At 51.9% G+C, this 21,542-nt stretch overlaps 1 protein-coding gene across 1 annotated transcript; it reads left to right on the top strand.

Moving 5' to 3' along the window:
• Nucleotides 1-1,521: 1,521 nt before the first annotated feature.
• On the top strand, nucleotides 1,522-20,913 carry LOC115164650 (neuropeptide Y receptor type 2-like). Its single transcript, XM_029717355.1, has 2 exons — nucleotides 1,522-1,606; nucleotides 19,387-20,913. Exon 2 carries the CDS (start codon nucleotides 19,674-19,676, stop codon nucleotides 20,763-20,765), a length of 1,092 nt encoding a protein of 363 aa, XP_029573215.1. The 5' UTR covers nucleotides 1,522-1,606; nucleotides 19,387-19,673; the 3' UTR covers nucleotides 20,766-20,913.
• Nucleotides 20,914-21,542: the final 629 nt, after the last annotated feature.

The following is a 21,542-nucleotide window of genomic DNA, read 5'->3' on the forward strand; positions in this document are numbered from 1 at the left end:
CCATAGGGAATAGGGTACCATTTGACCAGAGCCCATAGGGAATAGGGTACCATTTGACCAGATCCCATAGGGAATAGGGTGCCATTTGGAACATGCAACAGAGTGATTCCACCCAGAGCTGTTATTACAGGGAATGAAACACCCACACATGTTGTGATGACATCAGACCCATTCTGAATAGGTGAGGTGGAAAACACCAGCATCTCCCAAATGCACCCTATTCCCTATGTAGTGCACTACTTTTGACCAGGGCTCTGCACTAGAGAGATAATAAGGTGCCATGTAGGATTTATGCTCATTAATCAATGAATCTTTTTCTTTTTATGTGGCTTACTCTGTCTTCGGGATCTCCTGAGAGCTTACTCTGTCTTCGGGATCTCCTGAGAGCTTACTCTGTCTTCGGGATCTCCTGAGAGCTTACTCTGTCTCCGTGATCTCCTGAGAGCTTACTCTGTCTTCGGGATCTCCTGAGAGCTCGCCATATCTTCATGATATTCTTATATTACAATGTACTGGTCTAGTGACTATTTTGATCAGTGATTGCAGGGCCGAGATTCCCTAGCTTTGGTGACACAAACAATTGTATAAATTATCCTGTTTTGGTGCTGGTATCCACTTTACACAACAGGGGCACAGTCCATGGTGTAGTAAACGACCAGCAAGGTAACGGTAACAAAAACACAATATCTGTCTGTGTGCCGTAACACTGTGGACCCAAAAACCTGAAGAAGAAGAGTTCCAGAGGTATGCTACCTGATTTCTAGGTTCAATTATGCATCAACCACAGTAATGGAAAAACAGTTGACCACTTTGGTGTTTTCTTCTGGATCTGACATGATGAAAACTCCAGAGAGAGAGAGAGAGAGAGAGAGAGAGAGAGAGAGAGAGAGAGAGAGAGAGAGAGAGAGAACTAGCATTGAAAGAAGCATTAGGCATAATTTGATTTGACATGCATTGCTTGGGTTCATGTTTAAAATCAATAGGAAAATAATATATTATTGTTATATAGTCAGGGCAATCTATCCACTATATACGAGGTCTGTGTGTGTTCCGTGCATTGAGAGAGATAAAGAAAAGAGGAGAGAGAGAGAAATAAAAGGCGAGAGAGAGAGATAAAAGGAGAGAGAGAGAGAGAGATAAATAAACGGAGAGAGAGAGAAATAAAAGGAGAGAGGGAGAAATAAAAGGAGAGAGAGAGAGATAAAAGGAGAGAGAGAGAGATAAAGAAAAGGAGAGAGAGAGAGATAAATAAACGGAGAGAGAGAGAAATAAAAGGAGAGAGCGAGAGATAAAAGGAGAGAGAGAGAGATAAAAGGAGAGAGAGAGAGATAAAGGAGAGAGAGATAAAGGAGAGAGAGAGAGAAAGAGAGAGAGATAAAGGAGAGAGAGAGAACGAGAGAGAGAAATAAAAGGAGAGAGAGAGATAAAGGAGAGAGAGAGAGAAAGAGAGAGAGAAATAAAAGGAGAGAGAGCACACACAGCATATGTGCGCTTCACTCCGCTCTCTGCTCAGGAGGAGCTTCAGGATTTTCACTTGTTCCGTGCAACATCTCATTTGAAGACTCGTTTACCAAGGAGCTAAAGCCTGCGACTAAGAGGGGGAAAGGTGAGTAATTGAATGATTGGATAGGTTACTGAAGATGTATGCAGTTTACCTGTACAATAATATAGAACTGATTTGGAGCATACATTGACATGATTAAAAAATTAAATTAAAAATTAAAAAATTGACTCTTGATCGACCGGTTTTATAATGCGATGACCAAAGCGTGACGGTGATATATCACGGTTAATAGTTTAGGGATCAAAAGTTACGTCCGTAGCTTTAACGCAACGCACTTTCATCACCTCCCAATTTTCACCGATACAGCGTGATGGATTCTGATTAAATGTATTAGCACTGTCTTTGGTGAATAGAGGCTAATGAGACAACGAAATAACAACCATATAGCCTAAACCTAACACAATAATAGACGTTGTCATTAGATCATGAATAGGGGTCTACGATGGTGAGTTTACTTTAGTGTCGTATATAAATCGTGAGATTTACACGTCGATAGTAAAGTCTACATCAAAAGTCTATAGCATACATTTCACTAGTTTTTTTGTGTGTGGGTTGATGGCAGCTTACAGCTTATTGCAGACAAATGCCTGCTCTTTAGAAAGCCCTGGAGACAATTACTAAGCACCTAATACTTCAGATAAACTGCACCCATTCTCTATCCCCCATCGGTCTGTCTGTCTGTCTGCCTGCCTGCCTGCCTGCCTGTCTGTCTGTCTGTCTGTCTGTCTGTCTGTCTGTCTGTCTGTCTGTCTGTCTGTCTGTCTGTCTGTCTGTCTGTCTGTCTGTCTGTCCGTCTGTCCGTCTGTCCGTACCCCTGTCCGTCTGTCTGTCTGTCTGTCCCCTGTCTTCTTGTCTGTCCCCCTGTCCGTCCGTCCGTCCGTCAATCCGTCCGTCCGTCCGTCCGTCCGTCCGTCCGTCCGTCCGTCCGTCCGTCCGTCCGTCCGTCCGTCTGTCTGTCTGTCTGTCTGTCTGTCCCCCTGTCTGTCTGTACCCCTGTCTGTACCCCTGTCTGTCTGTCTGTCTGTCCCCCTGTCTGTCCCCCTGTCCGCCCGTCCGTCCGTCTCCCTGTCTGTCTGTCCCCCTGTCTGTCTGAATGCTATTACCATATGTCTGCTGACAGCGACACATTGACAAAGAGTGATTCGAGCTGAGAATGAAGGAAGGTTGTTTTATAATATTAAGTGTAGGTAGGCAGTTATTATGATCCCAATCTCAGTATAGCCTGCATAATAAACACAAACCCACCAACCCAGATAGATGTATTAATCCACAAGCCTTATTTCTGACCCAGACACATGCAGGGTGCTTCTGATTCCATATTTCAGTCTCAATTCCTTCTGGCCTTCCATTGTATCTGTGTTTGTCTCCCCTGGAGCTGAATTTCTGGGAGTGTTGCAGACTGAGGCTGGGAGGGATAAGGTGCTGGGAGGGTTGGAGTCTGAGGCTGGAAGGGATAAGGTGCTGGGAGGGTTGGAGGCTGGGAGGAATAAGGTGCTGGGAGGGTTGGAGGCTGGGAGGGATAAGGTGCTGGGAGGGTTGGAGACTGAGTCTGGGAGGGATAAGGTGCTGGGAGGGTTGGAGACTGAGTCCGGGAGGGATAAGGTGCTGGGAGGGTTGGAGACTTAGTCTGGGAGGGATAAGGTGCTGGGAGGGTTGGAGGCTGGGAGGGATAAGGTGCTGGGAGGGATAAGGTGGCTGAGGCTGGGAGGGATAAGGTGCTGGGAGGGTTGGTGGCTGAGGCTGGGAGGGATAAGGTGCTGGGAGGGTTGGAGGCTGAGGCTGGGAGGGATAAGGTGCTTGGAGGGTTGGAGCCTGAGACTGAGTCTGGGAGGGATAAGGTGCTTGGAGGGTTGGTGGCTGAGGCTGGGAGGGATAAGGTGCTGGGAGGGTTGGTGGCTGAGGCTGAGTCTGGGAGGGATAAGGTGCTGGGAGGGTTGGTGGCTGAGGCTGGGAGGGATAAGGTGCTAGGAGGATTGGAGACTGAGTCTGGGAGGGAAAAGGTGCTGGGAGGGTTGGAGACTGAGGGTGGGAGGGATAAGGTGCTGGGAGGGTTGGAAGCTGAGGCTGGGAGGGATAAGGTGCTGGGAGGCTTGGAGGCTGGGAGGGAGAAGGTGCTGGGAGGGTTGGAGGCTGGGAGGGATAAGGTGCTGGGAGGGTTGGAGACTGAGTCTGGGAGGGATAATGTGCTGGGAGGGTTGGAGACTGAGTCTGGGAGGGATAAGGTGCTGGGAGGGTTGGAGACTGAGTCTGGGAGGGATAAGGTGCTGGGAGGGTTGGAGACTGAGTCTGGGAAGGATAAGGTGCTGGGAGGGTTGAAGGCTGGGAGGGATAAGGTGCTGGGAGGGTTGGTGGCTGAGGCTGGGAGGGATAACGTGCTGGGAGGGTTGGTGGCTGAGGCTGGGAAGGATAAGGTGCTGGGAGGGTTGGAGCCTGAGACTGAGTCTGGGAGGGATAAGGTGCTTGGAGGGTTGGTGGCTGAGGCTGGGAGGGATAAGGTGCTGGGAGGGTTGGTGGCTGAGGCTGGGAGGGATAAGGTGCTGGGAGGGTTGGAGCCTGAGACTGAGTCTGGGAGGGATAAGGTGCTGGGGGGGTTGGTGGCTGAGGCTGGGAGGGAAAAGGTGCTGGGAGGGTTGGAGCCTGAGACTGAGTCTGGGAGGGATAAGGTGCTGGGAGGGTTGGAGGCTAAGGCTGGGAGGGATAAGGTGCTGGGAGGGTTGGAGCCTGAGACTGAGTCTGGGAGGAATAAGGTGCTGGGAGGGTTGGAGGCTGGGAGGGATAAGATGCTGGGAGGGATAAGGTGCTGGGAGGAATAAGGTGCTGGGAGGGTTGGAGGCTGAGGCTGGGAGGGATAAGGTGCTGGGAGGGTTGGAGCCTGAGGCTGGGAGGGATAAGGTGCTGGGAGGGTTGGTGGCTGAGGCCGGGAAGGATAAGGTGCTGGGAGGGATAAGGTGCTGGGAGGGTTGGGGGCTGAGTCTGGGAGGGATAAGGTGCTGGGAGGGTTGGAGGCTGAGTCTGGGAGGGATAAGGTGCTGGGAGGGTTGGAGGCTGGGAGGGATAAGGTGCTGGGAGGGTTGGTGGCTGAGGCTGGGAGGGATAAGGTGCTAGGAGGGTTGGTGGCTGAGGCTGGGAGGGATAAGGTGCTGGGAGGGTTGGAGACTGAGTCTGGGAGGGATAAGGTGCTGGGAGGGTTGGAGCCTGAGACTGAGTCTGGGAAGGATAAGGTGCTTGGAGGGTTGGTGGCTGAGGCTGGGAGGGATAAGGTGCTGGGAGGGTTGGAGCCTGAGACTGAGTCTGGGAGGGATAAGGTGCTTGGAGGGTTGGAGCCTGAGACTGAGTCTGGGAGGGATAAGGTGCTGGGAGGGTTGGAGGCTGAGGCTGGGAGGGATAAGGTGCTGGGAGGGTTGGAGCCTGAGACTGAGTCTGGGAGGGATAAGGTGCTGGGAGGGTTGGTGGCTGAGGCTGGGAGGGAAAAGGTGCTGGGAGGGTTGGAGCCTGAGACTGAGTCTGGGAGGGATAAGGTGCTGGGAGGGTTGGTGGCTGAGGCTGGGAGGGAAAAGGTGCTGGGAGGGTTGGAGCCTGAGACTGAGTCTGGGAGGGATAAGGTGCTGGGAGGGTTGGAGGCTGGGAGGGATAAGATGCTGGGAGGGATAAGGTGCTGGGAGGATTGGAGACTGAGTCTGGGAGGGATAAGGTGCTGGGAGGGTTGGAGACTGAGGGTGGGAGGGATAAGGTGCTGGGAGGGTTGGAGGCTGAGGCTGGGAGGGATAAGGTGCTGGGAGGGTTGGAGGCTGGGAGGGATAAGGTGCAGGGAGGGTTGGAGGCAAGGAGGGATAAGGTGCTGGGAGGGTTGGAGACTGAGTCTGGGAGGGATAATGTGCTGGGAGGGTTGGAGACTGAGTCTGGGAGGGATAAGGTGCTGGGAGGGTTGGAGACTGAGTCTGGGAGGGATAAGGTGCTGGGAGGGTTGGAGACTGAGTCTGGGAAGGATAAGGTGCTGGGAGGGTTGAAGGCTGGGAGGGATAAGGTGCTGGGAGGGTTGGTGGCTGAGGCTGGGAGGGATAAGGTGCTGGGAGGGTTGGTGGCTGAGGCTGGGAGGGATAAGGTGCTGGGAGGGTTGGAGCCTGAGACTGAGTCTGGGAGGGATAAGGTGCTTGGAGGGTTGGTGGCTGAGGCTGGGAGGGATAAGGTGCTGGGAGGGTTGGTGGCTGAGGCTGGGAGGGATAAGGTGCTGGGAGGGTTGGAGCCTGAGACTGAGTCTGGGAGGGATAAGGTGCTTGGAGGGTTGGTGGCTGAGGCTGGGAGGGATAAGGTGCTGGGAGGGTTGGTGGCTGAGGCTGGGAGGGATAAGGTGCTGGGAGGGTTGGAGCCTGAGGCTGAGTCTGGGAGGGATAAGGTGCTGGGAGGGTTGGAGCCTGAGACTGAGTCTGGGAGGGATAAGGTGCTGGGGGGGTTGGTGGCTGAGGCTGGGAGGGAAAAGGTGCTGGGAGGGTTGGAGCCTGAGACTGAGTCTGGGAGGGATAAGGTGCTGGGAGGGTTGGAGGCTGAGGCTGGGAGGGATAAGGTGCTGGGAGGTTTGGAGCCTGAGACTGAGTCTGGGAGGAATAAGGTGCTGGGAGGGTTGGAGGCTGGGAGGGATAAGATGCTGGGAGGGATAAGGTGCTGGGAGGGATAAGGTGCTGGGAGGGTTGGAGGCTGAGGCTGGGAGGGATAAGGTGCTGGGAGGGTTGGAGCCTGAGGCTGGGAGGGATAAGGTGCTGGGAGGGTTGGTGGCTGAGGCTGGGAAGGATAAGGTGCTGGGCGGGATAAGGTGCTGGGAGGGTTGGGGGCTGAGTCTGGGAGGGATAAGGTGCTGGGAGGGTTGGAGGCTGAGTCTGGGAGGGATAAGGTGCTGGGAGGGTTGGAGGCTGGGAGGGATAAGGTGCTGGGAGGGTTGGTGGCTGAGGCTGGGAGGGATAAGGTGCTAGGAGGGTTGGTGGCTGAGGCTGGGAGGGATAAGGTGCTGAGAGGGTTGGAGACTGAGTCTGGGAGGGATAAGGTGCTGGGAGGGTTGGAGCCTGAGACTGAGTCTGGGAGGGATAAGGTGCTTGGAGGGTTGGTGGCTGAGGCTGGGAGGGATAAGGTGCTGGGAGGGATGGAGCCTGAGACTGAGTCTGGGAGGGATAAGGTGCTTGGAGGGTTGGTGGCTGAGGCTGGGAGGGATAAGGTGCTGGGAGGGTTGGTGGCTGAGGCGGGGAGGGATAAGGTGCTGGGAGGGTTGGAGACTGAGACTGAGTCTGGGAGGGATAAGGTGCTGGGAGGGTTGGAGGCTGAGGCTGGGAGGGATAAGGTGCTGGGAGGGTTGGAGCCTGAGACTCAGTCTGGGAGGGATAAGGTGCTGGGAGGGTTGGAGGCTGGGAGGGATAAGATGCTGGGAGGGATAAGGTGCTGGGAGGGATAAGGTGCTGGGAGGGTTGGAGGCTGAGGCTGGGAGGGATAAGGTGCTGGGAGGGTTGGTGGCTGAGGCTGGGAAGGATAAGGTGCTGGGAGGGTTGGAGCCTGAGACTGAGTCTGGGAGGGATAAGGTGCTGGGAGGGTTGGAGGCTGAGGCTGGGAGGGATAAGGTGCTGGGAGGGTTGGAGCCTGAGACTGAGTCTGGGAGGAATAAGGTGCTGGGAGGGTTGGAGGCTGGGAGGGATAAGATGCTGGGAGGGATAAGGTTGTGGGAGGGATAAGGTGCTGGGAAGGTTGGAGGCTGAGGCTGGGAGGGATAAGGTGCTGGGAGGGTTGGAGGCTGGGAGGGATAAGATGCTGGGAGGGATAAGGTGCTGGGAGGGATAAGGTGCTGGGAGGGTTGGAGGCTGAGGCTGGGAGGGATAAGGTGCTGGGAGGGTTGGAGCCTGAGGCTGGGAGGGATAAGGTGCTGGGAGGGTTGGTGGCTGAGGCTGGGAAGGATAAGGTGCTGGGCGGGATAAGGTGCTGGGAGGGTTGGGGGCTGAGTCTGGGAGGGATAAGGTGCTGGGAGGGTTGGAGGCTGAGTCTGGGAGGGATAAGGTGCTGGGAGGGTTGGAGGCTGGGAGGGATAAGGTGCTGGGAGGGTTGGTGGCTGAGGCTGGGAGGGATAAGGTGCTAGGAGGGTTGGTGGCTGAGGCTGGGAGGGATAAGGTGCTGGGAGGGTTGGAGACTGAGTCTGGGAGGGATAAGGTGCTGGGAGGGTTGGAGCCTGAGACTGAGTCTGGGAGGGATAAGGTGCTTGGAGGGTTGGTGGCTGAGGCTGGGAGGGATAAGGTGCTGGGAGGGATGGAGCCTGAGACTGAGTCTGGGAGGGATAAGGTGCTTGGAGGGTTGGTGGCTGAGGCTGGGAGGGATAAGGTGCTGGGAGGGTTGGTGGCTGAGGCGGGGAGGGATAAGGTGCTGGGAGGGTTGGAGACTGAGACTGAGTCTGGGAGGGATAAGGTGCTGGGAGGGTTGGAGGCTGAGGCTGGGAGGGATAAGGTGCTGGGAGGGTTGGAGCCTGAGACTCAGTCTGGGAGGGATAAGGTGCTGGGAGGGTTGGAGGCTGGGAGGGATAAGATGCTGGGAGGGATAAGGTGCTGGGAGGGATAAGGTGCTGGGAGGGTTGGAGGCTGAGGCTGGGAGGGATAAGGTGCTGGGAGGGTTGGTGGCTGAGGCTGGGAAGGATAAGGTGCTGGGAGGGTTGGAGCCTGAGACTGAGTCTGGGAGGGATAAGGTGCTGGGAGGGTTGGAGGCTGAGGCTGGGAGGGATAAGGTGCTGGGAGGGTTGGAGCCTGAGACTGAGTCTGGGAGGAATAAGGTGCTGGGAGGGTTGGAGGCTGGGAGGGATAAGATGCTGGGAGGGATAAGGTGCTGGGAGGGATAAGGTGCTGGGAAGGTTGGAGGCTGAGGCTGGGAGGGATAAGGTGCTGGGAGGGTTGGAGGCTGAGGCTGGGAGGGATAAGGTGCTGGGAGGGTTGGAGACTGAGTCTGGGAGGGATAAGGTGCTGGGAGGGTTGGAGCCTGAGGCTGGGAGGGATAAGGTGCTGGGAGGGTTGGTGGCTGAGGCTGGGAGGGATAAGGTGCTGGGAGGGTTGGGGGCTGAGTCTGGGAGGGATAAGGTGCTGGGAGGGTTGGAGGCTGAGTCTGGGAGGGATAAGGTGCTGGGAGGGTTGGAGGCTGGGAGGGATAAGGTGCTGGGAGGGTTGGAGACTGAGTCTGGGAGGGATAAGGTGCTGGGAGGGTTGGAGCCTGAGGCTGGGAGGGATAAGATGCTGGGAGGGTTGGAGCCTGAGGCTAGGAGGGATAAGGTGCTGGGAGGGTTGGTGGCTGAGGCTGGGAAGGATAAGGTGCTGGGAGGGTTGGGGGCTGAGTCTGGGAGGGATAAGGTGCTGGGAGGGTTGGAGAATGAGGCTGGGAGGGATAAGGTGCTGGGAGGGTTGGTGGCTGAGGCTGAGTCTAGGAGGGATAAGGTGCTGGGAGGGTTGGAGCCTGAGACTGAGTCTGGGAGGGATAAGGTGCTGGGAGGGTTGGTGCCTGAGACTGAGTCTGGGAGGGATAAGGTGCTTGGAGGGTTGGTGGCTGAGGCTGGGAGGGATAAGGTGCTGGGAGGGTTGGTGGCTGAGGCTGGGAGGGATAAGGTGCTGGAAGGGTTGGAGACTGAGACTGAGTCTAGGAGGGATAAGGTGCTGGGAGGGTTGGTGGCTGAGGCTGGGAGGGAAAAGGTGCTGGGAGGGTTGGAGCCTGAGACTCAGTCTGGGAGGGATAAGGTGCTGGGAGGGTTGGAGGCTGGGAGGGATAAGATGCTGGGAGGGATAAGGTGCTGGGAGGGATAAGGTGCTGGGAGGGTTGGAGGCTGAGGCTGGGAGGGATAAGGTGCTGGGAGGGTTGGAGCCTGAGGCTGGGAGGGATAAGGTGCTGGGAGGGTTGGTGGCTGAGGCTGGGAAGGATAAGGTGCTGGGAGGGTTGGGGGCTGAGTCTGGGAGGGATAAGGTGCTGGGAGGGTTGGAGGCTGAGTCTGGGAGGGATAAGGTACTGGGAGGGTTGGAGACTGAGTCTGGGAGGGATAAGGTGCTGGGAGGGTTGGAGACTGAGTCTGGGAGGGATAAGGTGCTGGGAGGGTTGGAGGCTGGGAGGGATAAGGTGCTGGGAGGGTTAGTGGCTGAGGCTGGGAGGGATAAGGTGCTGGGAGGGTTGGAGGCTGAGGCTGGGAGGGATAAGGTGCTGGGAGGGTTGGAGCCTGAGACTGAGTCTGGGAGGGATAAGGTGCTTGGAGGTTTGGTGGCTGAGGCTGGGAGGGATAAGGTGCTGGGAGGGTTGGTGGCTGAGGCTGGGAGGGATAAGGTGCTGGGAGGGTTGGAGCCTGAGACTGAGTCTGGGAGGGATAAGGTGCTTGGAGGGTTGGTGGCTGAGGCTGGGAGGGATAAGGTGCTGGGAGGGTTGGTGGCTGGGAGGGATAAGGTGCTGGGAGGGTTGGTGGCTGAGGCTGGGAGGGATAAGGTGCTGGGAGGGTTGGAGCCTGAGACTGAGTCTGGGAGGGATAAGGTGCTGGGAGGGTTGGTGGCTGAGGCTGGGAGGGAAAAGGTGCTGGGAGGGTTGGAGCCTGAGACTGAGTCTGGGAGGGATAAGGTGCTGGGAGGGTTGGAGGCTGGGAGGGATAAGATGCTGGGAGAGATAAGGTGCTGGGAGGGATAAGGTGCTGGGAGGGTTGGAGGCTGAGGCTGGGAGGGATAAGGTGCTGGGAGGGTTGGAGGCTGAGGCTGGGAGGGATAAGGTGCTGGGAGGGTTGGAGCCTGAGGCTGGGAGGGATAAGGTGCTGGGAGGGTTGGTGGCTGAGGCTGGGAAGGATAAGGTGCTGGGAGGGTTGGGGGCTGAGTCTGGGAGGGATAAGGTGCTGGGAGGGTTGGAGGCTGAGTCTGGGAGGGATAAGGTGCTGGGAGGGTAGATAACTTTGCTCACCCCTAATATCAGATAATAGGTCATATCAGATCATATCAGATTATATCATATCAGATCATATCAGATCATATCAGATCATATCAGATAACAGATCACAGATCATATCAGGTCATATCAGATTATATCATATTATATCAGATCATATCAGATTATATCAGATAACAGATCACAGATTATATCAGATCACAGATCATATCAGATCAGATTATATCAGATAACAGATCACCGATTATATCAGATAACAGATCACAGATCATATCATATCAGATCATATCATATTATATCATATCAGATCATATCAGATTATATCAGATCATATCAGATTATATCATATCAGATCATATCAGATTATATCAGATCAGATTATATCATATCAGATCATATCAGATCATATCAGATTATATCATATCAGATTATATCATATCAGATCATATCAGATTATATCAGATTAAATCAGATTATATCAGATCATATGAGATTATATCATATCAGATCAGATTATATCATATCAGATCATATCAGATTATATCAGATCATATCAGATTATATCATATCAGATCAGATTATATCATATCAGATTATATCAGATCATATCAGATTATATCAGATTATATCATATCATATCAGATTATATCAGATTATATCAGATCAGATCAGATTATATCAGATCAGATCAGATCATAGATCACAGATCATATCAGATCATATCAGATTATATCAGATCATATCAGATCATATCAGATAACAGATATCAGATAATAGATTATATCAGATAACAGATCATATCAGGTCATATCAGATAATAGGTCATACCAAAGTAGTGAAGTGTACATGGCATAGGGTACGATTTGGGACACACAGTATTTGATTGTTTTTGAGCCAGTAATGATTCTGTTTCCCCAAACTCACAGTCCAAGAACACCTTCAAACTTGCACACAATTTAACGTGTACATTTAATTTGACATCATCAGCTATTGAGCAAGCTACCTGGCAGGAGGATGGTGAGAGCGCTGTACTGAGAGTCGACCAGCATGCGTGTGGTGTGCACTGAATTTCAATTAATAGATTCTATTTAGAGACCATCTACAGAGTTTTTCCTTGTGCACATAATCAAGGAGATTTCTTCACGCTGTGTTTTTTGTGTGAGTCCCAAACGGCACCCTATTGTGACGTGGTGAGGTTGGACCCAGGTGCAGAGAAAATACGAGACGCGGAATCAGTGGTTAAGGATTAACATAATACTTTACTGGGAAACGGTAGCCGCGGGATCACAGCACAATTGTGAAGAAGAAGAAGAAGAATAAGGAAGACAATGAATTAAATAACGAAAAGATAACCACTAGGTCTCAAAACCTCACTCAGGAAACGACCGCACACAGGAAACAATTCAAGCTTCAGCAAAGGACAACAGAAAACACATCTATTTTAAAAGGGACATATAATGGGTAAATTAGGACACACCTGAGTGTCGTTAATGTCTCTAGGACGGTCTCTGCTGTCCTCTGGTGACAGGGTATTACCATGACAACCTGAGTGTCGTTAATGTCTCTAGGACGGTCTCTGCTGCCCTCTGGTGACAGGGTATTACCATGACAACCTGAGTGTTGTTAATGTCTCTAGGACGATCTCTGCTGTCCTCTGGTGACAGGGTATTACCATGACAGCCTGAGTGTTGTTAATGTCTCTAGGACGGTCTCTGCTGTCCTCTGGTGACAGGGTATTACCATGACAACCTGAGTGTTGTTAATGTCTCTAGGACGGTCTCTGCTGCCCTCTGGTGACAGGGTATTACCATGACAACCTGAGTGTCGTTAATGTCTCTAGGACGGTCTCTGCTGTCCTCTGGTGACAGGGTATTACCATGACAACCTGAGTGTTGTTAATGTCTCTAGGACTGTCTCTGCTGTCCTCTGGTGACAGGTGGAACCATGACAACCTGAGTGTCATTAAAGTCTCTAGGACGGTCTCTGCTGTCCGGGTATTACCATGACAACCTGAGTGTCGTTAATGTCTCTAGGACGGTCTCTGCTGCCCTACGGTGACAGGGTATTACCATGACAACCTGAGTGTTGTTAATGTCTCCAGGACGGTCTCTGCTGCCCTCTGGTGACAGGGTATTACCATGACAACCTGAGTGTTGTTAATGTCTCTAGGACGGTCTCTGCTGTCCTCTGGTGACAGGGTATTACCATGACAACCTGAGTGTTGTTAATGTCTCTAGGACGGTCTCTGCTGTCCTCTGGTTACAGGTGGAACCATGACAACCTGAGTGTCGTTAATGTCTCTAGGACGGTCTCTGCTGTCCTCTGGTTACAGGGTATTACCATGACAACCTGAGTGTCGTTAATGTCTCTAGGACGGTCTCTGCTGCCCTCTGGTGACAGGGTATTACCATGACAACCTGAGTGTTGTTAATGTCTCTAGGACGGTCTCTGCTGTCCTCTGCTGACAGGTGGAACCATGACAACCTGAGTGTTGTTAATGTCTCTAGGATGGTCTCTGCTGTCCTCTGGTGACAGGGTATTAACATGACAACCTGAGTGTCGTTAATGTCTCTAGGACGGTCTCTGCTGTCCTCTGGTGACAGGTGGAACCATGACAACCTGAGTGTCGTTAATGTCTCTAGGACGGTCTCTGCTGTCCTCTGGTGACAGGGTATTACCATGACAACCTGAGTGTTGTTAATGTCTCTAGAACGGTCTCTGCTGTCCTCTGGTGACAGGTGGAACCATGACAACCTGAGTGTTGTTAATGTCTCTAGGACGGTCTCTGCTGCCCTCTGGTTACAGGGTATTACCATGACAACCTGAGTGTCGTTAATGTCTCTAGGACGGTCTCTGCTGCCCTACGGTGACAGGGTATTACCATGACAACCTGAGTGTCGTTAATGTCTCTAGGACGGTCTCTGCTGTCCTCTGGTGACAGGGTATTACCATGACAACGTGAGTGTTGTTAATGTCTCTAGGACGGTCTCTGCTGTCCTCTGGTTACAGGTGGAACCATGACAACCTGAGTGTCGTTAATGTCTCTAGGACGGTCTCTGCTGTCCTCTGGTGACAGGGTATTACCATGACAACCTGAGTGTTGTTAATGTCTCTAGGATGGTCTCTGCTGTCCTCTGGTTACAGGGTATTACCATGACAACCTGAGTGTCGTTAATGTCTCTAGGACGGTCTCTGCTGCCCTCTGGTGACAGGGTATTACCATGACAACCTGAGTGTTGTTAATGTCTCTAGGACGGTCTCTGCTGTCCTCTGCTGACAGGTGAAACGATGACAACCTGAGTGTTGTTAATGTCTCTAGGATGGTCTCTGCTGTCCTTTGGTGACAGGGTATTAACATGACAACCTGAGTGTCGTTAATGTCTCTAGGACGGTCTCTGCTGTCCTCTGGTGACAGGTGGAACCATGACAACCTGAGTGTCGTTAATGTCTCTAGGACGGTCTCTGCTGTCCTCTGGTGACAGGGTATTACCATGACAACCTGAGTGTTGTTAATGTCTCTAGGACGGTCTCTGCTGTCCTCTGCTGACAGGTGGAACCATGACAACCTGAGTGTTGTTAATGTCTCTAGGATGGTCTCTGCTGTCCTTTGGTGACAGGGTATTAACATGACAACCTGAGTGTCGTTAATGTCTCTAGGACGGTCTCTGCTGTCCTCTGGTGACAGGTGGAACCATGACAACCTGAGTGTCGTTAATGTCTCTAGGACGGTCTCTGCTGTCCTCTGGTGACAGGTGGAACCATGACAACCTGAGTGTTGTTAATGTCTCTAGGACGGTCTCTGCTGTCCTCTGGTGACAGGTGGAACCATGACAACCTGAGTGTTGTTAATGTCTCTAGGACGGTCTCTGCTGCCCTCTGGTTACAGGGTATTACCATGACAACCTGAGTGTCGTTAATGTCTCTAGGACGGTCTCTGCTGCCCTACGGTGACAGGGTATTACCATGACAACCTGAGTGTCGTTAATGTCTCTAGGACGGTCTCTGCTGTCCTCTGGTGACAGGGTATTACCATGACAACCTGAGTGTTGTTAATGTCTCTAGGACGGTCTCTGCTGTCCTCTGGTGACAGGTGGAACCATGACAACCTGAGTGTTGTTAATGTCTCTAGGATGGTCTCTGCTGTCTTCTGGTGACAGGGTATTACCATGACAACCTGAGTGTTGTTAATGTCTCTAGGACGGTCTCTGCTGTCCTCTGGTTACAGGTGGAACGATGACAACCTGAGTGTCGTTAATGTCTCTAGGACGGTCTCTGCTGTCCTCTGGTGACAGGGTATTACCATGACAACCTGAGTGTTGTTAATGTCTCTAGGACGGTCTCTGCTGTCCTCTGGTTACAGGGTATTACCATGACAACCTGAGTGTCGTTAATGTCTCTAGGACGGTCTCTGCTGTCCTCTGGTGACAGGTGGAACCATGACAACCTGAGTGTCGTTAATGTCTCTAGGACGGTCTCTGCTGCCCTACGGTGACAGGGTATTACCATGACAACCTGAGTGTCGTTAATGTCTCTAGGATGGTCTCTGCTGTCCTCTGGTGACAGGGTATTACCATGACAACCTGAGTGTTGTTAATGTCTCTAGGACGGTCTCTGCTGTCCTCTGGTTACAGGTGGAACCATGACAACCTGAGTGTCGTTAATGTCTCTAGGACGGTCTCTGCTGCCCTCTGGTGACAGGGTATTACCATGACAACCTGAGTGTTGTTAATGTCTCTAGGACGGTCTCTACTGTCCTCTGGTGACAGCTGGAACCATGACAACCTGAGTGTTGTTAATGTCTCTAGGATGGTCTCTGCTGTCCTCTGGTGACAGGGTATTACCATGATAACCTGAGTGTCGTTAATGTCTCTAGGACGGTCTCTGCTGTCCTCTGGTGACAGGTGGAACCATGACAACCTGAGTGTCGTTAATGTCTCTAGGACGGTCTCTGCTGTCCTCTGGTGACAGGTGGAACCATGACAACCTGAGTGTTGTTAATGTCTCTAGGACGGTCTCTGCTGCCCTACGGTGACAGGGTATTACCATGACAACCTGAGTGTCGTTAATGTCTCTAGGACGGTCTCTGCTGTCCTCTGGTGACAGGGTATTACCACGACAACCTGAGTGTCGTTAATGTCTCTAGGACGGTCTCTGCTGTCCTCTGGTGACAGGGTATTACCATGACAACCTGAGTGTTGTTAATGTCTCTAGGACGGTCTCTGCTGTCCTCTGGTGACAGGTGGAACCATGACAACCTGAGTGTTGTTAATGTCTCTAGGACGGTCTCTGCTGCCCTCTGGTTACAGGGTATTACCATGACAACCTGAGTGTCGTTAATGTCTCTAGGACGGTCTCTGCTGTCCTCTGGTGACAGGGTATTACCATGACAACCTGAGTGTCGTTAATGTCTCTAGGACGGTCTCTGCTGCCCTACGGTGACAGGGTATTACCATGACAACCTGAGTGTCGTTAATGTCTCTAGGACGGTCTCTGCTGTCCTCTGGTGACAGGGTATTACCATGACAACCTGAGTGTCGTTAATGTCTCTAGGACGGTCTCTGCTGTCCTCTGGTGACAGGGTATTACCATGACAACCTGAGTGTCGTTAATGTCTCTAGGACGGTCTCTGCTGTCCTCTGGTGACAGGGTATTACCATGACAACCTGAGTGTCATTAATGTCTGTCTGTCCCCTGTATAGTACACCTGTCCCCTGTATAGTTCACCTGTCCACTGTATAGTACACCTGTCCCCTGTATAGTACACCTGTCCCCTGTATAGTACACCTGTCCCCTGTATAGTTCACCTGTCCCCTGTATAGTTCAGCTGTCCCCTGTATAGTACACCTGTCCCCTGTATAGTATACCTGTCCCCTGTATAGTACACCTGTCCCCTGTATAGTGAACCTGTCCCCTGTATAGTGCACCTGTCCCCTGTATAGTGCACCTGTCCCCTGTATAGTTCACCTGTCCCCTGTATAGTACACCTGTCCCCTGTATAGTACACCTGTCCCCTGTATAGTACACCTGTCCCCTGTATAGTGCACCTGTCCCCTGTATAGTCCACCTGTCCCCTGTATAGTACACCTGTCCCCTGTATAGTACACCTGTCCCCTGTATAGTACACCTGTCCCCTGTATAGTGCACCTGTCCCCTGTATAGTGCACCTGTCCCCTGTATAGTATAACTGTCCCCTGTATAGTACACCTGTCCCCTGTATGGTACACCTGTCCCCTGTATAGTATACCTGTCCCCTGTATAGTACACCTGTCCCCTGTATAGTTCACCTGTCCCCTGTATAGTATACCTGTCCCCTGTATAGTATACCTGTCCCCTGTATAGTACACCTGTCCCCTGTATAGTTCACCTGTCCCCTGTATAGTACACCTGTCCCCTGTATAGTTTCCCTGTCCCCTGTATAGTACACCTGTCCCCTGTATAGTTCACCTGTCCCCTGTATAGTACACCTGTCCCCTGTATAGTACACCTGTCCCCTGTATAGTGCACCTGTCCCCTGTATAGTGAACCTGTCCCCTGTATAGTTCACCTGTCCCCTGTATAGTGCACCTGTCCCCTGTATAGTGAACCTGTCCCCTGTATAGTGAACCTGTCCCCTGTATAGTGCACCTGTCCCCTGTATAGTGCACCTTTCCCCTGTATAGTGAACCTGTCCCCTGTATAGTGAACCTGTCCCCTGTATAGTGAACCTGTCCCCTGTATAGTGCACCTGTCCCCTGTATAGTACACCTGTCCCCTGTATAGTTCACCTGTCCCCTGTATAGTGCACCTGTCCCCTGTATAGTACACCTGTCCCCTGTATAGTACACCTGTCCCCTGTATAGTTCACCTGTCCCCTGTATAGTTCACCTGTCCCCTGTATAGTGCACCTGTCCCCTGTATAGTGCACCTGTCCCCTGTATAGGGAACCTGTCCCCTGTATAGTACACCTGTCCCCTGTATATTGAACCTGTCCCCTGTATAGTGAACCTGTCCCCTGTATAGTGCACCAATTTTGACCAGAGACCCTATTTAGGGGGATAAGGTGCAAATTGAGATGCAGTCTTAAAGTTACTTTAAAACTGTTTTAGATTGGATATATAAATTACTTTAAAACTGTTTTAGATTGGATATATAAAGTTACTTTAAAACTGTTTTAGATTGGATATTTAATCCCAGCCTCCGTCACCGCAGGAGGTCTTTTGCCTCCTGGCAGGCCGTCATTGTAAATAAGAATTTGTTCTTAATTGACTTGCCTAGTTAAATAAAAATACAATAAAATGATTAACTCCTCTCCTGGCTAATTTAGTGCTGATCAAGGGGAGGTGAGAAAGTTATAAAATAACACCCTACTTGGGCTTTAAAGTAGTGCACTATTTAGGGATTAGGGTGTAATTTGGGGTTGCAAAATACCAGTAACTTTCCTAAAATTCCCAGATTTTCCAGAAATGGGAGTATTCTGGATTTCATGCTTATTCCCTTCTGATTCTGGGGAATCAGGAATCTTCCAAACTAACCAAGATTTCTGGATCTGGGAAATGTTTTTGCCAGCAGTAAACAATGTCCTGGTTTTGTGGTGGAGATACAGGACACAGAGACAGTAAACAGTGTTCTGGTTTTGTGGTGGAGACAAAGGACACAGAGACAGTAAACAGTGTTCTGGTTTTGTGGTGGAGATACAGGACACAGAGACAGTAAACAGTGTTCTGGTTTTGTGGTGGAGATACAGGACACAGAGACAGTAAACAGTGTTCTGGTTTTGTGGTGGAGACAAAGGACACAAAGACAGTAAACAATGTTCTAGTTTTGTGGTGGAGACAAAGGACACAGAGACAGTAAACAATGTGCGCCATGCAGCAGTATATATCTCTCTCCTCAAGCCCTCTCCTATAAACACACAGTGAGGAAGGATAGGAGGGATGCCCACTGATCATGAATTATAAACACACACATAAACTATAAACCCGGACCGTAGGGTACTACAGGAGGGATGCCCACTGATCATGAATTATATAGACTTCCACAAATTACAACCTAGAACGAACAGCACAATATTGTAGGTACACGGAGAGAGAGAGAGAGAGGGGAGGGGGAGAGAGAGAGAGGGAGGGGGAGAGAGAGAGTTAGAGAGAGAGAGAGGGGGAGAGAGAGAGGGGGGAGAGAGAGAGAGAGAGGGAGGGGGAGAGAGAGAGAGAGTTAGAGAGAGAGAGAGGGGGAGAGAGAGACCAACATAGAGAGAGAGACCAACAGAGAAAGAGAGAGAAAGAAAGACAGACCTGAGACAGACAGAGAGATAGACCAGAGAGAGGGAGATGAGTAATGTTGTATATCAGGGTGTATATTGAGAAGCCAGGGCTATCTAGGGACCTCGCTATGTTAGCTGTAGCCTCCTGCAGGGCTATCTAGGAACCTCCCTATGTTAGCTGGAGCCTCCTGTAGGGCTATCTAGGGACCTCGCTATGTTAGCTGTAGCCTCCTGCAGGGCTATCTAGGGACCTCGCTATGTTAGCTGTAGCCTCCTGCAGGGCTATCTAGGAACCTCCCTATGTTAGCTGCAGCCTCCTGCAGGGCTATCTAGGAACCTCCCTATGTTAGCTGTAGCCTCCTGCAGGGCTATCTAGGAACCTCCCTATGTTAGCTGGAGCCTCCTGCAGGGCTATCTAGGAACCTCCCTATGTTAGCTGTAGCCTCCTGCAGGGCTATCTAGGAACCTCCCTATGTTAGCTGTAGCCTCCTGCAGGGCTATCTAGGAACCTCCCTATGTTAGCTGTAGCCTCCTGCAGACTCAGAGAGCTAACAACCCATATTAGGCTCTTGTTTTACTCTGGCCGTTGTAGTATTTGTCCTTCACCTGACCCCTGACCCCTCTCCTCTTATCACTGAGAATGTTCCATCTGTTGTTTCTCTCACTGCAGGTATCTGAACTTCCCAGCTGACTAACAGACCCTGCAGTGTTGCCTTCCCTACCAGTAGACTGAATGACCAGACCAGAACAGGCAGTGCTCCCAGTGTATCTGAACAGGACCATTTGGACTATTTGGCCTCAGTGTCCCGGACTCTGCAGTGGTACCATCAGTATTGGACTATATAGGCTGTATTTGGACTGACTGACCAGCTCCAGTAAGCCTCCCTCCTTCCCTCCCAGCAGGCAACATGACCCCTCAGACTCTTTAAACCCAGACCTCTCCAACAGCCAGTCCACATGGACACCGCCTCCACCCACTGGCAGCAAGGCATCCTGGGTAACGACAGTCTCGGCCTCCACCTCGACCGGCCGGGGTTCCACTCTGACATCACCAAGCATGTAGGAGTCCAGGCTGCTTTGATCACAGCGTATAGTCTGATCATCTTACTGGGCCTAGTAGGCAACGCCCTAGTCATCTACATGATCATCCACTTCCGGAACATGAGGACAGTCACTAACTTCTTCATTGCTAACCTGGCCCTGGCCGACCTGTTGGTGGATACTTTGTGTTTACCGTTCACTCTGGTTTATACCTTGCTCGACGAGTGGAAGTTCGGCGCGGTGCTGTGTCACATGGTCCCGTTCGCCCAGGCGGTGAGCGTGCACGTGTCGATCCTGACGCTGGCCGTCATCGCTCTGGAGCGCTACAGGTGTATCGTGTTCCACCTGGGCCAACGGCTCACCTGGCGAAGCAGCCTGCTCATCATGGCTTTCACCTGGACGCTGTCCGCCGTGCTGGCCAGCCCGCTCGCCATCTTCAGAGAGTACCGTCAGGAGGAGATCCCGTCCATCAACCTGAGGATCTCAGTCTGCTATGAGAAGTGGCCTTACGGCAGCAGCAGAGACGGAGTCATTTACAGCCTGTCTATGTTACTGCTGCAGTACGTGCTGCCACTCTCCATCATCAGTTATGCCTACATCTGCATCTGGGTGAAGCTGAAGAACCACGTGAGTCCAGCGAGCCGCATCGACGCCGTCCAACGCAGGAAGAAGACCACCAAGATGCTGGTTATGGTGGTTGTGGTCTTCGCCACATGCTGGCTGCCCTTCCACGTGTTTCAACTAGCCAGTGACCTAGACCTGGTGCTCAGCTTAAGACAATACAAGCTCATCTATACTCTCTTCCACATCGTAGCCATGTGCTCCACCTTCGCCAACCCGCTCCTGTACGGCTGGATGAATAAGAACTACAGGAATGGATTCCTCATGGTGTTCAGGTGTGAGGATAAACCAGACAGTATTCACCCTGAGGGATCGTTCAGGACCCGGTCACTAAGGAGGATGTCTCTGAACAGGAGGAATGGAGGAAACCCTCCTACTGCCGTCTGATTGGTTGATTGATTGATTTGCCGTCTGATTGATTGATTGATCTGCCGTCTGATTGAGGCTGCTGTATGGAGTGATATTAGCACCATTAGAAAGAGAATCTGAGGCTGCTGTAAAAATAAAAAATAAGCCTTGTCCGAGCCAGAACGGCCCATAGGGCAGGAGACCATCTCCTGTTTCTGTAGAGTGAACCAGAATGGCCCATAGGGCAGGAGACCATCTCCTGTTTCTGTAGAGTGAACCAGAACGGCCCATAGGGCAGGAGTCCATCTCCTGTTTCTGTACAGTGAACCAGAACGGCCCATAGGGCAGGAGTCCATCTCCTGTTTCTGTAGAGTGAACCAGAACGGCCCATAGGGCAGGAGTCCATCTCCTGTTTCTGTACAGTGAACCAGAACGGCCCATAGGGCAGGAGTCCATCTCCTGTTTCTGTACAGTGAACCAGAACGGCCCATAGGGCAGGAGTCCATCTCCTGTTTCTGTAGAGTGAACCAGAACGGCCCATAGGGCAGGAGACCATCTCCTGTTTCTGTACAGTGAACCAGAACGGCCCATAGGGCAGGAGTCCATCTCCTGTTTCTGTAGAGTAAACCAGAACGGCCCATAGGGCAGGAGACCATCTCCTGTTTCTGTACAGTGAACCAGAACGGCCCATAGGGCAGGAGTCCATCTCCTGTTTCTGTAGAGTGAACCAGAACGGCCCATAGGGCAGGAGACCATCTCCTGTTTCTGTACAGTGAACCAGAACGGCCCATAGGGCAGGAGTCCATCTCCTGTTTC

This window comes from Salmo trutta, chromosome 3 (genome assembly GCF_901001165.1).
Source record: "Salmo trutta chromosome 3, fSalTru1.1, whole genome shotgun sequence".
NCBI lineage: Eukaryota > Metazoa > Chordata > Actinopteri > Salmoniformes > Salmonidae > Salmo > Salmo trutta.